This window comes from Suillus subalutaceus (genome assembly GCF_016647625.1).
Source record: "Suillus subalutaceus strain FC151 chromosome Unknown DFJ58scaffold_545, whole genome shotgun sequence".
Lineage (NCBI taxonomy): Eukaryota > Fungi > Basidiomycota > Agaricomycetes > Boletales > Suillaceae > Suillus > Suillus subalutaceus.
In genome coordinates, this window is record NW_024540794.1 from 2502 (window position 1) to 18399 (window position 15898).

The 15898-nt window shown below is 47.8% G+C and overlaps 7 protein-coding genes across 7 annotated transcripts; 5 read left to right on the forward strand and 2 right to left on the reverse strand.

Moving 5' to 3' along the window:
• Positions 1 to 344: 344 nt before the first annotated feature.
• Positions 345 to 999, forward strand: DFJ58DRAFT_883324 (uncharacterized protein; the record flags this gene model as incomplete). Its single annotated transcript, XM_041394591.1, has 4 exons — positions 345 to 471; positions 523 to 556; positions 614 to 670; positions 720 to 999. 4 exons carry the CDS (start codon positions 345 to 347, stop codon positions 997 to 999), a joined length of 498 nt encoding a protein of 165 aa, XP_041234837.1.
• A 1201-nt stretch (positions 1000 to 2200) lies between these two features.
• On the reverse strand, positions 2201 to 2981 carry DFJ58DRAFT_849707 (uncharacterized protein; the record flags this gene model as incomplete). Its single annotated transcript, XM_041393728.1, has 4 exons — positions 2201 to 2358; positions 2408 to 2756; positions 2814 to 2882; positions 2919 to 2981. 4 exons carry the CDS (start codon positions 2979 to 2981, stop codon positions 2201 to 2203), a joined length of 639 nt encoding a protein of 212 aa, XP_041234838.1.
• Positions 2982 to 4067: 1086 nt separating this feature from the next.
• DFJ58DRAFT_738726 (uncharacterized protein) lies at positions 4068 to 7080 on the forward strand (the record flags this gene model as incomplete). Its single annotated transcript, XM_041387005.1, has 6 exons — positions 4068 to 4532; positions 4580 to 4870; positions 4922 to 6109; positions 6168 to 6518; positions 6570 to 6690; positions 6740 to 7080. 6 exons carry the CDS (start codon positions 4068 to 4070, stop codon positions 7078 to 7080), a joined length of 2757 nt encoding a protein of 918 aa, XP_041234839.1.
• A 156-nt stretch (positions 7081 to 7236) lies between these two features.
• On the forward strand, positions 7237 to 8997 carry DFJ58DRAFT_738727 (uncharacterized protein; the record flags this gene model as incomplete). The annotated part of the gene is made up of 5 exons (XM_041387006.1): positions 7237 to 7441; positions 7498 to 7626; positions 7678 to 7816; positions 7980 to 8466; positions 8524 to 8997. The coding sequence occupies 5 exons, from the start codon at positions 7237 to 7239 to the stop codon at positions 8995 to 8997; spliced, it is 1434 nt and encodes a 477-aa protein (XP_041234840.1).
• Positions 8998 to 9210: 213 nt separating this feature from the next.
• On the forward strand, positions 9211 to 11529 carry DFJ58DRAFT_738728 (uncharacterized protein; the record flags this gene model as incomplete). The annotated part of the gene is made up of 7 exons (XM_041387007.1): positions 9211 to 9247; positions 9296 to 10249; positions 10310 to 10698; positions 10800 to 10973; positions 11040 to 11186; positions 11239 to 11414; positions 11466 to 11529. The coding sequence occupies 7 exons, from the start codon at positions 9211 to 9213 to the stop codon at positions 11527 to 11529; spliced, it is 1941 nt and encodes a 646-aa protein (XP_041234841.1).
• A 210-nt stretch (positions 11530 to 11739) lies between these two features.
• DFJ58DRAFT_738729 (uncharacterized protein) lies at positions 11740 to 12917 on the reverse strand (the record flags this gene model as incomplete). The annotated part of the gene is made up of 5 exons (XM_041387008.1): positions 11740 to 12101; positions 12159 to 12430; positions 12494 to 12670; positions 12723 to 12837; positions 12893 to 12917. The coding sequence occupies 5 exons, from the start codon at positions 12915 to 12917 to the stop codon at positions 11740 to 11742; spliced, it is 951 nt and encodes a 316-aa protein (XP_041234842.1).
• Positions 12918 to 13219: 302 nt separating this feature from the next.
• On the forward strand, positions 13220 to 14612 carry DFJ58DRAFT_883325 (uncharacterized protein; the record flags this gene model as incomplete). The annotated part of the gene is made up of 8 exons (XM_041394592.1): positions 13220 to 13237; positions 13290 to 13314; positions 13364 to 13860; positions 13915 to 13953; positions 14024 to 14239; positions 14291 to 14300; positions 14352 to 14453; positions 14509 to 14612. The coding sequence occupies 8 exons, from the start codon at positions 13220 to 13222 to the stop codon at positions 14610 to 14612; spliced, it is 1011 nt and encodes a 336-aa protein (XP_041234843.1).
• Between the last annotated feature and the right edge of the window lie 1286 nt (positions 14613 to 15898).

Sequence of the window (15898 nt, forward strand, 5' to 3'; positions counted from 1 at the left end):
ACGAGGATGCCCGTTGTGTTAACCTGGTGCACCGGCGTCCAATATCACCTATCGTTCGGAACCTCTCCTACTCTTCGCATTACCTCAATTCCATTCTCCTTTCGCTTAACTCTTACCCGGTGCCTTTTCCCTCCAGCTGTTTGTTCATGCCTCACAGCTCATATCATCCTTACACGCATCGTTTTTCATGGTGCTCTCGTTCTCACCGCTTTCGTCGTGGATATCGCGATTACATGTTACATGTACAGTGAACACAATGAATTACATGTTTCGTCCCGCCCTGTTTTCTCAGATTTTAGCCCACTTTGAATGTACTCGCTGCAAGGGAACTTGAACGACCACAGATGCACGCAACGACCGATGTCCTTCTGTTCAGCGTCCGCTATGAGGAAGTACCGATGTATACAGTTCAACACGATCATCATCCACAGTGCACGCGCAGTCGCATCTCTGATGGGATCGGCATGCCTGGTCCGCCGTTACGTGCTCTCACATAAGGCCAATAGCTTCACCCACATTCAGGAATTTATCGCTCATCAAGTTCATCGGTCCCTAAGTTTGTCGCTGGTAACCGGAACCTCTGGTAACATCAAATTCTCATCTGTATCTCCAGCACGGATGAATTGATGTTTGGCCTCACCAGACAACCCATCTTCGAATCGCTGCCACCGTCAGTCAGATAGCAGTTTGACACAGACCTCCATTCAACGCATCCACAGAATACCTTGCCTATTTTACGGTTTCGCTCACGGAGACAGCGGTGGCTTCCACGTCGACGAAAGCAGCCGCTACGAAATCGATTCTGACACATCAATAACATGGAGAGCGAATTCCTACTTTCCATACGGCCAACGAATGATCAGCGGATCTCGGGACAAGGCCACTCGGCAATGGGCTCTGAAAGCGGGCAAGGAGATTAAGGAAGGGCGGGGTGTTTTTGAGGAGAAGGTGTTGACAGTGGCGGTGGAGCGGTGCATCCGCGACAATGCCTGCGCGTAGCGAGCGAGGCAAGAAGTGGTGGAGAGCACTACGCTACGACAAAGCCCGCAAGACGCTAAGTGGCTGACCAAGCTACGGCTGCTACTCCGCTCATATCCAGCGGTATCAAGTGATGGTCGATAGGTTGTCGCTGCTGGTGTGGCAGCTTGAAACTGGTGGCTCCAGTGGTCCGTCCGGGGATGGTGGTTGGGTGCGTGCGGTTCGATTCTCTACTGATTTGAAGAAGCTCGCAGTGAAGTTAGATACCGGGGACTGCCTTGATGTCTGGGATATCCGATCACAGAAATCGGTTGTGAGGATAGGAAAATCCCTTGGATAGTACTTGGATGAACTTGCTATGAAAGCGCAGAGATTAAGGGAGATGATAACACAAAGTTCATTGTGACGTTCACTATTTAGCGTGTTGAAGTTCAAGGACAACGGCAGAGAATACTAGTGCATCTAAACAAAATGGCAGCATCAAAGTCTGAATTTTGGTGGTTCAAACAACAATAATGTAACCCTACGACTAATGACGGTATGCAAGGCCCAAGGAACAGCGAGTATCAGGCAAACGCGGAAGCGGGGGAAACAGGGATAGAGAACGGGTAGCAAAGTACACGGCCGATGGCGACATCAAGCGACTGTAGAAATAATAGGTAGATGAGGGAAGTTAAGAACTCGACAGAAATGAGATGAAATAAACGAAACAGATATTGGTGGACACACGCGACTATTGGACAGCGCTACCGTTGCATCTCCCTTGAACGAAGAACCAGTGACGATGCCAGTAGTACCGTCCGGCGAAAACGAGACCGAGTCAACTGAATCAGTGTGCCCTCTCAAGGGCATACCAACTAGTATCCTAAGAACTAGCGATGATCGCTGCGTCACAATTAATCCACTTGGGCTATAATAATCTGCACAAATAATCCACGGTATGTCAAAGGCATGCGCCACGCAGGGGTTGTATTAGAATTCGCCGTAGCCCTCGAGAAACGAGATAAACGTTGTTTTGTATGGAAAGCCGGACACTCGTGCTCAAATTTTAAGCAAAAATTACCATATACGGCCATGGCTTCTGCGGGACCGCGGATACCGCTATCGCTAATAAGAAACAAACAATGCAATAATATTATGTGCCATCAACCAAGTGGAAATCAAGATTGCCGTTCGTAGTATACTGTTACAACCAAGCCTTACAGAAATCAACCAATGCAAGTTACCATTCGTCCGGCACGTCCGAGTTATCGTCATCTGAGAAATCCCACACAACCAAACCTGCATGGTCCAGTCCCACAACACTTTTGTCAATGCCAAGTGTGATGTCAGGCTCATCATCACGGGCAAGACTCTCCAGCTCATGCAAATGCTGGTCAACTACAATAGATATTAGTTCCCTTGTATTTGTGTCAAAAAACGGGCATACCAAGACCAAGACCGCCACCCACCCCACCCATGTAGTAGGCACCGTTGCCATCTTCGCGATAGGGCAACTCTTGAAGGTTCTCTATAAGCGGCAAAGTGGTTAATTCTTCCTCTGCCTCATCTAACAACTCAATGTGGCGTGGTATCATCTCGTCATTGGCCTCCACTATGGTGAGTAAGCGCAGGTAGACATCCCAAGTGGTCTGCCGTGTAACTAATGGGTGTCCAAGTTCTGTATAGCAATGTTCCATGAACTCGCTGAATGGCTTTGGAACGAGGTCGAAGACAATATGGGAGGGATCGATGTAGAGATCACGGACGTGGTCTAAGGCTTCCCATTCGACTTGGATCTGACAAACAAACAAAAGGTAAGAACATGCAGAACAAGCATGGACGGTATTACTTACTTTAAAGTCTAAGACACCAAAGTTCTTGGGCGATTGGTAGATGATGTCTGGTGCACCATGGGGAAGGATCTTGTTTCAGTCCCGCCGTTTTCAAGTGTTATTCACTCGGTCCTGGTAAGCGTCTAACTCCCGCTGTAACCAGGGTATAAAAACCCAGTGAAAAAGCATCCTAAATTTAAACCGCCAGTTAGTATCAATGTAAGGACAGACAACTCAAAAAAACGGACGGACAATTCATCAGCAAACTACCGGTTTTGGATACAAGATTCCCACAGCGACACAACTAGCACAGCCCCACAGTGGTACAGCGCACAGAGCGCACAGAGTGACAGTGCGGCACAGTCTCGCACAGTGCACAGGGTCAGGCGATAAAATGTGATGTAAATTATAGATTAATATCAATATCTTGCTGGTCTTCATCAAAACACGAGATCTCGGAGAATGCATTTCACAGCGTGACAACTTATATTCATTTAATAAAGTACTTCAACAGATAGCTAAAATATAAAATGTGCAATGCGTATATGTATTGACAATCATGTACACAGTACAAGGCTATGGTCACAATGCAACATCCAACAGACAGATATTCTAATCAGCTGTACTCATCAGCGACTGCATACCGATTTTAAGAACGAATTCGCTTACATGACTTGATGGTGGATTTTGGACGAGGAGACCAAAGTGACCGCTCTGAGCAGACAAACCCGCACCTCACCACGAGAGCGCGTGTGCGCCCTACATTAGCTTCCGCATCTCCAAAATTTCTCTTTGCCCTCTTCGCTCGAAGTCGTAGGTGGTGTTTGCGCATGCGAAATTGATGAAGAAGCCGCTCAGCAAGGTCCTTCTCGAGACGTCGAACTTCGAGATCAGCTCGTGCCATCTCGAGCAGGTAAGATGCTTCCTCTGAAGTCTCCGGCATTGAGTCCATGTAAGCGTCAAATGGTTCATTTGGGTAGCGGCGTATGTACTGTAGATAAAACTGATTCAAGGCAAGTGTTAGAATCCAGCCCATAACTCACCATATTATACACTTCCGAGGAGTCAGATGTATCATCTGAGATGTCGGAAGGAGTTACAGAATCTGAGATTTGTTGGCCTCGACATAGCGAATACGGGGATTGAGATGATTGAGATGGTGAGGCATAGCTTGAACGACACTTCGACATTGTAGTTACAGTTTGCGTCGTCCCGGAAATTGCCGGGACAATATTGAATCCAAATGAGTTCAATGACTTACTTCGCACCTTCGATATGCGCTGCCCCTCCTGCAGCAAGCGTTTTAAGAATGAGGGACGCTTTCTGCAACACCTGAATCAGCCTTCTTCTCACTGTTACAAGTGGGATGGTAACCTAGTTCGCATCTTAAGACCAGCACAAGCTCCAAGTCCTCAATTTCCTCTCCACAACGACACGGACCCGACCTTTGACCCGGAGTATATGGACCATGGAGTTGATGCAGACACTGGAGCGGAGTATGGGTCTTCAGGCTCACAGGCAGATTACGGTGAAGAAGTGGAGTTTTATGATGGTGCAGGCAAGACGTGGGGTGTTGGGAAGACTTTCATGGACCAATTCAACGAGGATGAATATGCTGCAGAGAGGGAGCAAAACCAATACTTTCCTTTCGCTAGCAAACCGGACTGGGAGATGGCATCGTATATTCTTCGGTCCGATCTTAGCATGGCCGAAATCGACGAGTACCTCAATCTTGAATTTGTGAGTTCATCTATCCTCTAAATTTCTTCGTCTAAACTTATGTTCAGACCAAAACACTCCCGTTGTCATTTCGCTCTTCGCGAGAACTCCGAGGACGTGTTGAATTGCTCCCAGCTCCCCCTCAATGGAAGTATCAAAAAATCACTACCGAGTTTCCAATGACAAAAACCCTTCAAATATTTTATCGGGACGCAATCGAGTGCTTGCAGTCACTTCTCAGTCACCCACTGTTGGCCGCCAGCTTTGATTTCATCCCATGCAAGGTTTACGAGTCTGCCGAACGTGCGGTTCGAGTTTATCATGGTTTCATGACAGGCGATCATGCTTGGAACCTTCAGGTAAGGTCTCGTGTCTTGATTCCTCGTTCTGTATAACTAACAAGACCACAGAAAGACCTACCTGAAGGTGCATCCCTCCTTGGTGTAGTCCTCTCCTCGGACAAGACCAAGGTCAGCAACATCGCTGGCAACCGTTACGCGCATCCACTTCTTGTTAGTCTCGCCAATATTGATCCTGGAGTGCGTGCCAAAGGCCCCTTACATGCATATATCCCACTTGCTTTGCTTCCTGTTGCAAAGTTCTTGCACAGGAACAAGCGCATGCATGGGGTTCTCGCAGACCGTTTACTTCACCAATGTATCGACCTCGTTGTTGAGCCATTGAAGCAGGCTGCCCGTCTTGGCGTTATGATGAGTGATCCACGGGGTTTTAGCAGGTATTGCTTCACCCCCCTCGTTGCTTATGTCGCAGATACTCCGGAGGAACTTGTAATTGCATGCGCCACTATGAACTCATCGCCTGTCACTATGGCTACCCGTGAAGACTTTGGAGACCCAATCCGACACCCTCCTCGTGATGGATCATCAACCCTTGCCAACATTGCAGCGATTATAACATCTATCTCACCTTCCGATCTCATCCCGTTCTTCGAGGCATGCAAACGCTACAATCTAAACGGTGTTGACTTGCCATTCTGGAGGAATTGGCTTACCGCAAATCCTTCCTCCTTCCTCACTCCAGAACTACTTCACCATCTCCATAAAATGTTCTGGGACCATGATCGTCTCTGGTGCACAACAGTGGTTGGCTCGCAGGAAATTGATTTTCGTTTTGCGCTCCTCCAGGTGTGCACTGGTTACCGTGCATTCAAGGAGGGAATCTCCGCTTTGAAGCAAGCCACCGGGCGAGACCATCGCAACGTTCAACGGTATATCGTTGGCGTGATTGCTGGTGCTGCCCCTGCCGACTTCATATCTGCTATTCGGGCCCTCATGGAGTTTAGATACCTCGCTCAAGCCCCGCATTTCACCGACAAGCAAGTGGTAGATTTAGACCGCTGTCTTAAAGTCTTTCATCGGTTCAAACAGTCTATCGTTGACGCTGGTGCTCGGCGGGGGAAAGGGGGTGGGGATAAGCCATGGGCGATTCCAAAGCTCGAGCTGCTGCAGGGGGTAGTGCCCAGTATTTGTTCACACGGCGCTGTCATGCAGTGGTCTGCAGACCCCACTGAACATGCGCACATCAAGGTTGTGAAGGAGCCAGCGAGGGCAGGGAACAATCACGACTACGACGCGCAAGTGTGTCGCCACCCTCGATCGTCGTGATAAGGTGGAGCGTTTTGACCTCGCACTCCAGATGCGTGCACAGGAGGACCACGAAAGGGACGAAGACAACGAGGGTGGTCTTGTCCAGCATTTTGTCAAGGACTACTTTGCTTGCGCGCGCGACCTCATTAATGGTGTTCATCCTCAAGCTCCCCGTCCCTATCGAACATTCTCCACCTCAATTAACGCTTACCATCTCAGCTATGACCCCACGCACACGAAAATGACAGTGGATAAGGCTGCTGAAAACTTCTCTCTTCCTGACCTCCGTCCCGCAGTCTCCGATTATCTTGACCAGGTTGATGCGCATGTTGATCACTTCGCTGTTGGTGGGAGGCGCCATGCCCACCCTGGCTGCCCCCTCCCCTTTGAACGCATTCAAGTATGGTGCAAGATACGGACACAATCAAAATCTTTTCACGACCCTGCACAGCTTGAGCCCGCGCAAACGCTACATGCTCAACCACCCTCCAGTGCCTGGCCATACGGCCGATATGACTCTGTCATCGTTAGTTCAGGCAACACGCACAAGTGGCCAAAAAGTGGACTGGATGGTATGTTTTTATGTCTATACCGTCATGCTACTGATGTTGACAAACGCAGGACACTTTGTTGCTCACCTTCGCTTGATTTTTCGTCCCATCACGACACTCTCATATTCCAAATCATATCTTGCATATGTTGAATGTTTGGATGTTGTGACTCTCGACGATTCTACGGGTATGTATATTCTCAGGCGTGCTCGACGAGCGAATAATGACCGGATTGGCGATGTCATCCCAATAACTCAGATTGTGGCACCCGTCCATCTCATCCCGCGTTTTGGTCCAAAAGCCGATCCGCGACTGACGATGCAAAGCAGCATTAACCATGCCACAGAGTTTTACCTGAATAAATTCTGGAATAAGGAGCTTTTCTTTGCGCTTCATGTGACTAGTAGATAAGCTCTTAGCATTAGACAGATAGGGGTATTCACTAGAATGGTGGTTTTTTTCATTGGCCCTTGTTTTTAGCCCATCGTGAGAGTCGCTGCGGCATAGCACCCAAACCATGTAGGCTGACACGTCAGTTACAGTTTCTTTGTTCCTTGAAGTCTTTTAATGGCTGCGGTCTTTGGAGACTTTGGAGGAGATGCATACTACTATACAGCTCGTAACTCCAGAGGCAAAAAACCCGGATCCGATACGAAAAACGAACCAACAACTCCAGGGATGCCAGTGTTATCCACGACATCTTCATGGATCTCCAACAGATCAAAACGACGTGGCCCTAAGACAGAGACCCCGCGTTCTGCAGATGTGACTTGTATGCTGACGGATCGCTTAATCTCAGCATAGATTGCTTACTTTACATATTTATAGGTAAATCATCAAACACCCCAGCAGTGGTGCCAGAGACTGAAACTGTAGCAACCGCCAAGTCCGAAGCCGACACTGCAGTCGTGCATGATCAGGTTTTGGGTATCACACATGTTATCGCTGCAAACCCAGGTAAGGGTGCTGGTCAACTAAATATTATTGTTTCTCATAGTTCGCTACTAGATGGGTGCCACGAGCAACTCGTAGATGCTCTTCGGCAGGTATGGGTGGAACCTGTATGCTTTATCAATGTCTCTGCCGAAAATCATGCCCGTGTTTTGGAGCACATGGACGCTCTCACATTTTCTAACTATCACACAAAGTACGTCATATATAAATTCAGTCAAACATTTTTCTTATGTCGATGTTGTTGTAGGATGTCATATTTTCCTCACAGGATGATTCTCATCATATACTCTCCGCTCCCTGTCCATGAAGAAAACAACATCTGAGATGTCGTTCACGATCTCACATGCTCTTCACAGCATTCAGTACAACCGAACCCTCTTGAAGACCTCCGTCTTAACCAATAGTCGGATGTACTCCGAACACCTCTTCACTATACCCGACATGCAGGTGACCATGAAACCCACAACCACGACAGCCGCTGAGACGCAACTTCTCTGGATGGCCGAATCTGGATTCACTCAGTCTCGGGTTGCCATCATGACGAAAATGGAGGATACTCTTCTATCGCACGAAGAGCTCCTCCTCATTCTTATGATCTTGGTCAAAGAAAGGAAGAAATATGCCTCCCCCGCAGCAAACTCCGTTACTTGGAATCAGACACGTGAAGAGGGATCGGTGCGGACTTACAGTGAGTTCGCACCTGAACGCACTTCCGACAAGTTATTTGGGCCAGTAATAGCAATGGGGCATGAGTGGATTGATATTGAGTCTGTCGATTATTTTGTGTGGGTGAAGTCTGGGGATCAGCGGATTGACTTGGCTGCTCCTCCCACGGCGCACGGCGTGAGTCTAATGTTGCAATGATAAGAATATTTATGCTGACAAGTAGTATCTTTGCAGACACTTTTTCCGAATATTGACATGGACAATGTGACTGACGCATTGAACCATGGCTTGGATCTCGTGAAAGCCACGATGAGCAGCACCCTTGACTTAATCGAACCCAGCGTAAATCATAGGCATCTCCTCACTCCCAGCGCACTTACATTCAATTGGGAGCTTGACAGTTCCTCCATGTCAGTTGCCGTTTATGAAACTGCCCACGCCCGCTACTGCGATTGGTACCGTCGCCAATTCTCTGGTACGAAACGTCGTCGTGTGGACAATCCTACCACAGATGAGAATACCAGGCCCTCGATCAGGAGGGCATTATCCTCTGGACATGTCCAGGCGGACAACCAAGAGAACGCCAAATCTTCAATCAGCTCTGCATACGTCTCCGACACAAGCGACGAGACTGTTTCCTCCTCGGAACTAGCAACACCTGGAACCGAGTCTTCCTCTGGACTGAGTAGTGATGATTCAAATGTCTAGGTCTTGGTGAGGGGGATGGAACTTGGCTCCCTGTAGACGTATATCTTTCACTGCTCACTACACTTTCATCATGACCATTTTGTTCTATTTTCTTGTTGTACCTAGTACCCCAGCGCCATTTTCCGCACTACCAGCGCGGAGTTTCAAATAAGTAGTACTTACTAGTACATGGAATGTTATACTTCTTGTCTTCGGGTTCATGTTCAACGTTTGATGGCAGGCAAACGCAAGACCATAGTACCTGATCTTGGTGAGTACACTGATTTCTATATAACAAAACTGATATGTAGCACTGCAGATGACCTCCGTCGCTCTAAGCGAAGTAACATGGGTCAAGGTGGACGCCTCACCCAACTTCAAAAGCTCGAGTCCTCACAGATGAATAGACAACGTCCAGTGAAGAAAAACCCCGCTCAGGAGATGATAGACAGCCAACCAGTAAATGTCATGGCGCCGGAGGCACCTATACGCAAACCAAGGGCAAGACCAATCAAGGCGACTAAGACATCAAGCAATGAGAAGACTGAACGACATCTTTCAAGCTCCAACTTACCACAGCGTGTTGCTGAGGACAAGCCCACTTCGCATCCTCGTAGTCCCGACTCAAGGTTTGGCTTTGTCCCACCTCCACCTGCGACCTCCGAACGCCATTTCATCCGTGCTCTCTCTAGGTTCAACAGTACACCATCAGGATCCTCCCAGCCTAACACGCCCAAACGCACCCTCACTGGCGCCCATTCGCGGAAACACGACAATCTGCGTCATCATTCCAAGTCAGATACTAGCCGTGCCCTACCAGCATCCAAACCTGTCCCTCTTGAACACACCCCCGCTGGTGCTCATTCACAGAAACGCAACGATCCACGTCCTCACTGTAATGCTAGTCGTAAACCACCGGTGTCCAAACACATCCCTCGACACACCGTCACCAGTGACAGCAATCCGCCCACTGACCTGGAATCCGATTACACTCGTCCATCACGGATGAATATTTCAGATGCCGAGGCTCCTCTACATGGCGATGAGGGCTACGACTCGGGACGAGATCACGATGTGGATGCTAACAATTCTGATCTGGACAACTCGGATGCTAGAACTAATGACGTGCAGGTGGACCATGGCAATGATGGTGATAGTGGGGAGGCGGACCAGGATGTTGATGTTGATAATCTGGGTGTAGACCAGGATGATGGTGACAGTTTTGTTGACGACCCCCACCAGGATCATGACACCTCGAAAGATAGCAACGATGGTAAGATATCCCATGCATGTGTCCATCATGCTACTGAACTTGCCCACTTGCCTTATGCAGATGAATTCACTCGTGCACGCTCACGAGTCGCCGACAGCTCACACAATGCCCGAGATGTCCTCCAAGACCATCGCGCAAAGAACTGTCGCCCTCGCATGCCTGACCTGGATGAGCTCGAGACTTTGCGTCGTCGCGCTACTACTCAAGATTCAGCTCAATCTTCTTCTGAAGAGGAGGTTGTAGTACCACGCAAGAGAACGCGGATGATCAAAGCAACTGCGCAGAACATTCGCTTCTATCCTCCTTCTTGGAAGGATTTACTAGAGGCCGCAAAGAAGAAATCACGCCTAGGCTTGCTCACTAGCACAGCGTCAAAGCGCAGTGATTTTCTCAAAACCAAGGGTATTGAATATCTCTTAGAAACACTCGAAGACTTTGGATCCCAGGGTGTTGGTGTTGACTGACGGATACTGGGATGAATATAAATCTGATATGGCAGTCCTGGTATTTGTGTTCTTACTCTGTCGGATCACGCTAACAATTATTTTAGCTATGGGACGATCGCGCTACTATGCGTTCCGAAATGAAAAAGGCTGCGCGTCCGATTGTTCTGGCACATTACGAAATTCTTCCACCCGATGTTGACGACGAGAACGACTATGAGCGGGAGGTGCGTGACAACGTCAAAACATTGTTGCAGAATGGTGCTTTCCTACGGGATGGAGTAGATGCACAGGCAGGTTAATGAGAAATAGCCCCGCACTTACTGACTCACGCAGGTGTGTATTAGGGCAGGACCAATAATCTTGCAAACGAGGCCCTGGGCAGCTTTTGTATGTCCTATTTTTACAAGGGTGAGAACGCGCTCGCGAAGTCATTTCCAGACTTGTTCGCCGTTGCTGTCCCCGAAGGTGCCGTTGCACTTGCAGCGACTGCGGTATGTGATCTCAGGCTCGGATAATCGTCTTCGCTCATTCATCTCTAACTAGCTTGCTGCCGCTATCGACGAGTACAAGACCGGTACTTACAAGCAAATGAAATTCGTCGCCGATTTATATCAACCCATCTACGACAGCGTCATTCAGCTCTACCATGATGTGCAGAAGGACCACTATCATGCAAAGAAATGCCGGGCCGCCAGAAAGAAATGGGCTCGTACTGCAGGGTATTGTGAAGCTTTTTTTATCATTTGTATCATTTTCTGACGGCTATGCAGAATCCTGACTCGCAATGATCCAAACAGGCGCCATGACTGGGGCTTGAAACTCCAACTGGACTGATCGTGTTTTTAGCATTTTTGTAGGATACCTGATTGTAGTATGACGCAATGACATCATGATTTGTTTGGTTTCAATTACTGTGCACTTTCTGTAGTGATGCTGTGAGCATTCTGCAGTATTCCTGTCTGGCCTACCCAATGCTCTGTATTGTTTTGCTCAGTGTAGCTAACACTCTGTACCGCTCTGTGCAGCTCTGTACAGTATCATACATTACACTGTACGACTCTGTACAGAGCTGCACAGAGAGAACCCTCTCTGTGGGCTCTGTGGCTCTGTCCAGCACTGTCCAGGGTTGTACAGAGGACCCTGGGTTTGCTGATGTTGGAGAGTGTTGTTGGTATCATACCAACCGGAAGTGACACCATGGTTGAGAAGTGTCTCGAATCCAGGCGTGAAACAACGCCGCATCTGTGACCACGTTATCTCCGGCATAACGTTTTTCTTCGTCCTCATCCAGTGGTGTTGTAGGCTACCCTGCAAGGCAGGATCGTGCCACTGACGTAGCATAGTGTGAGCGTTAGCGATTCCATAGTTTTCAGACCCAGGGTTGCTCTGGGTCACCATAGGCATGTCTGGTAGGTAGAGGTAAATCAGCGCTATGTTAACAAGACACAGAAAAAATGACTTACGCCCTAGTGTCCCGAGTGTGTCAAGATAATAACTAAGGATCAGCTGTGGGTTCCGGTTCGAGTGCCAGACTCTCATCCACATAATGCGCCCTGAGAATGGCTCGATGCCAGTATGGAGGCCAAGACCGTACCTTAGCCACTTGTCGTGTTGGTCAACGGCAAATAAATCATTCACACCTGCAGCCCAAAATCGCTTCCTGCGAAGGCGATTGGCCTTCCACTGGCGAACGAGCTCTGGTTCGTATGTACGGAAATAGGATATCACAATACTCCTGTAATATAAGCAGTCATCAATTAAGGTACAACAAGGATACATGAATAAACGAAAAGATCACCTGGGTACACTCATGTTCCATTCATGAAATAGCAAGCTTACAACTTCACGCGCTCCGGCATTTGGATACATCGGACGTAAATGAGTCATAGCGTCATGGATAGTCTCAATGTTATGATTTTGCTGGCGCGTTCTTCGAAGACCCATGCCTTCACGAATCTTGAGAAATTTTGTAAGCCTAAGCACGTCGTCAGAATATAGTTGTAATTGAAAGAAGATTATCAACTCACCCGAGACCATAGCATGATGTATCGAAATGTTTTTGCAATTCCGCGACAATTTGCCTATCGGTCTGGCGTGCCTTCCAAAGGCGAAGGATGTGTGGCTCAATTACGTCCAACGGTGCTAATTGGATGCGAATTAGGGGTGTCAATTCAAAACAAGAGCAGAGCAGACGTACGCGTAGGTTTCCATTGGTTAGGCATTGTGCAAGGTAGTACTAGTGATGGTGTAGCTACTGGTAGCTTCAGTGAGATGCATTCGCGGTATTTAATACTCAGAGATATGAGTCGCACTGCCCACCTTAAAACGTACTGTGCCATAAACTTCGGAGAGCATCGGAGACACGAGCCGCAGTGCTGCCGCACTACCTAGGAGCATGTCTTGGCATCAGACCACTATGAAAGCACTCTGCCCACTTTCAGTAGTCCGAGGACATTGTGACTGCTCAACTCACCGCAAAACCACCAGTGGACGACATTCTGGGGGTTGTAAGGTCGTATATAGAATGGGACCTCTTCAATTGGTATGTTCTAGTACTATATACAATGCATACACTACTGATCATCGCTCCGCAGTGCAACTCTCTGCACATCATCATTGGTATCGTAAAATTGTATATACAGTGTACTACAACTGATCTCTCCTGCAGTTCTCTGCAGCGCAACTTCCACTTCCAGTATGGCTGGCATTGGCAGTGGCACAAACAAGGCGTTAACGCGTCTCCAAACACCAATAGTGCCAGTACCGACGGGGAAGTGGGTTCCAACACATCTTTGTTCTAACGCATCTCCAAACACCAATAGTGCTACCATTTTCTGGAGTCGACCAGTACCGACAGGGAAGTGGGTTCCAACACATCTTCATCTAACACGTCTCCAAACACCAATAGTGCCAGTACCGACGGGGGAAGTGGGTTCCAACACATCTTCGTCTAACGCATCTCCAAACACCAATAGTGCTAACAACGTTTCCAACACATCTTCGTCTAACGCATCTCCAAACACCAATAGCGCACCTCCATCTAACGCGACTCCAAACACCAATAGTGCTAGCAATGTTTCTAATAAGTACATACAATGTACTGTAACTGATCTCTCTGCAGCTCTCTGCAGCGCAACTTCCGGTGAACATTGTTCCGGATCTTTGGTATGTTTCAATATGCATATTCAAGCGCATAAATGACAACTGATCTCTCTGCAGCGCCACTCTCTGCACATTGTTATTGGTCTTGCTCCTTTGGTTTGTTTTCTCATGCATATACATAGCTAAATTATTAACTTGGTTTTTTGTCATATTTAAGGCATTGCAGCGACACACTCACACTAGCAGCGCACTCGGACTCGCACTCACTCAGACCACTCTAGTTCATATGGCGAACCCGAACAGCGTTGTCTGTCAATTTATGGAAGATGCCCTTGCCGCCGAAGACCGAATCTGTGAATGCCCGAGTTGTCGTGCCCAGATCACAAAAGGCCAGCCTTGTTTTTACGTGGCTACAATGCAACCTGGCAGATCTGGGCGCAATGTATGTGCACCATGCTATGCACGATATGAAATGAGGTCCGTAACATCTCAGAAACCCACCAGTGAGTCGATAACGATTTTCTCGATGTTATTTACTGACATATTTGTATTAGCATCACAGCCTGCCTTGCGACAACATCCGTCGTCTCCAGCAAGTCAGCGATGGCCTGATCCTAAGGCCATTCGGCAGTCAGTGAATGCTTCCCAATGGAAATGTAAGTTGTTCCAATCTTTGATAGGACGCGAGCTGATTCTAACCATGACTGACAGCGAGTGTCAATCCGCCTCGTGTGGTGGCAATCCCTGACTGGACCAATACCTCTATGGGCCCCACCGCCTGTCCCTCTGCCTTGCGACCGTACAACTGGTCCTGATGTAGCTGTTCCCACGTCTTGGCAGGGGCCGGCGGCATCACCAATACCAGCGAGGCTCACGGGTCCCATTGGATATTCAGCCCACCACGGATCGTATTCAACTGAATACCAGAGATGGTCCAAACTCTCATATGCTACTCCTGGTGGCGCAATGGCTGAAATCATTTCGCTAGAGATCTTGGCCATTCATTGAAGCGGGCGGGGCGCAAGAAATCAAGAGGTACAGTGGCTCAAAAAACTGTCCGCATGTTTTGACATTTTTCACTATCTATGATATTGTGTAGAATGAACCAATTCCTCAAGGACCATACTTATACCACATTGTAGTATGGCTTCAGGGCTTTTATTTGAGCCCTACACCGTGGGAATCGGCGGAGAATATGGGTGGAGATATAAGGCTTTATAAATGATGACCTCATGTGGGACAGTTTTTTGAGTTATATTAAACTATATAAATCATTATTTATGACACCATAAAAATCATGCCACTATTATATAAATTATAAAGGGTGTCATTATGTTATTTTATGACTATATCTAACTATATAAACCAGAATATCTCATGTATCATAGTCATAATCACAATGAAAGCCATCTCCTCTGCTCAAAGAGATAATATCCTCTCTCTGTCTTTATGCTGGCCTCTCTGCTCGCCAAATTTCCTCTAGAACTGGAATATGCAAGTCCACTGTGGCCAAGTTCATCAAAGAAAGCCACCCAGACAAGGAAAACTCTTGTGGAGGACGTCCATCCAAGCTTACCTCTACTGACAAAAGGGCTTATTATCCAACATATCACTACAGGAAAGGCTGATAATGCTGTCCAAGCCACCCATTATATCAAATTCCACCAATCACTACCCCTGTCTCTTCACAAACTGTGAGGAATGTTTCTCAAGGCAGCTCATCTCAAGGCAGTAACAAAGAAGAAAAAGCCTCTTCTCTCCATCAAACATAGGCAGAGAAGACTAGCCTTTGCCTTAGCTCATCAACACTGGACTGTAGAGGACTGGAAGCATGTTATATGGTCAGATGAGACCAAAATCAATAGGATTGGGTCAGATGGGAAGGTGTATGTATGGAAAAAGAAGGGAGATGGCCTAACAGACAGAGAGGTTAATGGGACTGTCAAGTTTGGAGGAGGTTCTTAATGGTATGGGGCTGTATGGGATGGAATGGTGTGGGAATGCTTGCTGAGGTTGAGGGGAAGATGAATGCTGAGCAGTATGTGGACATTTTAAATGACCACTTGCTGCCTAGCTTGGCAGAATCAGGATTGATGAGAAG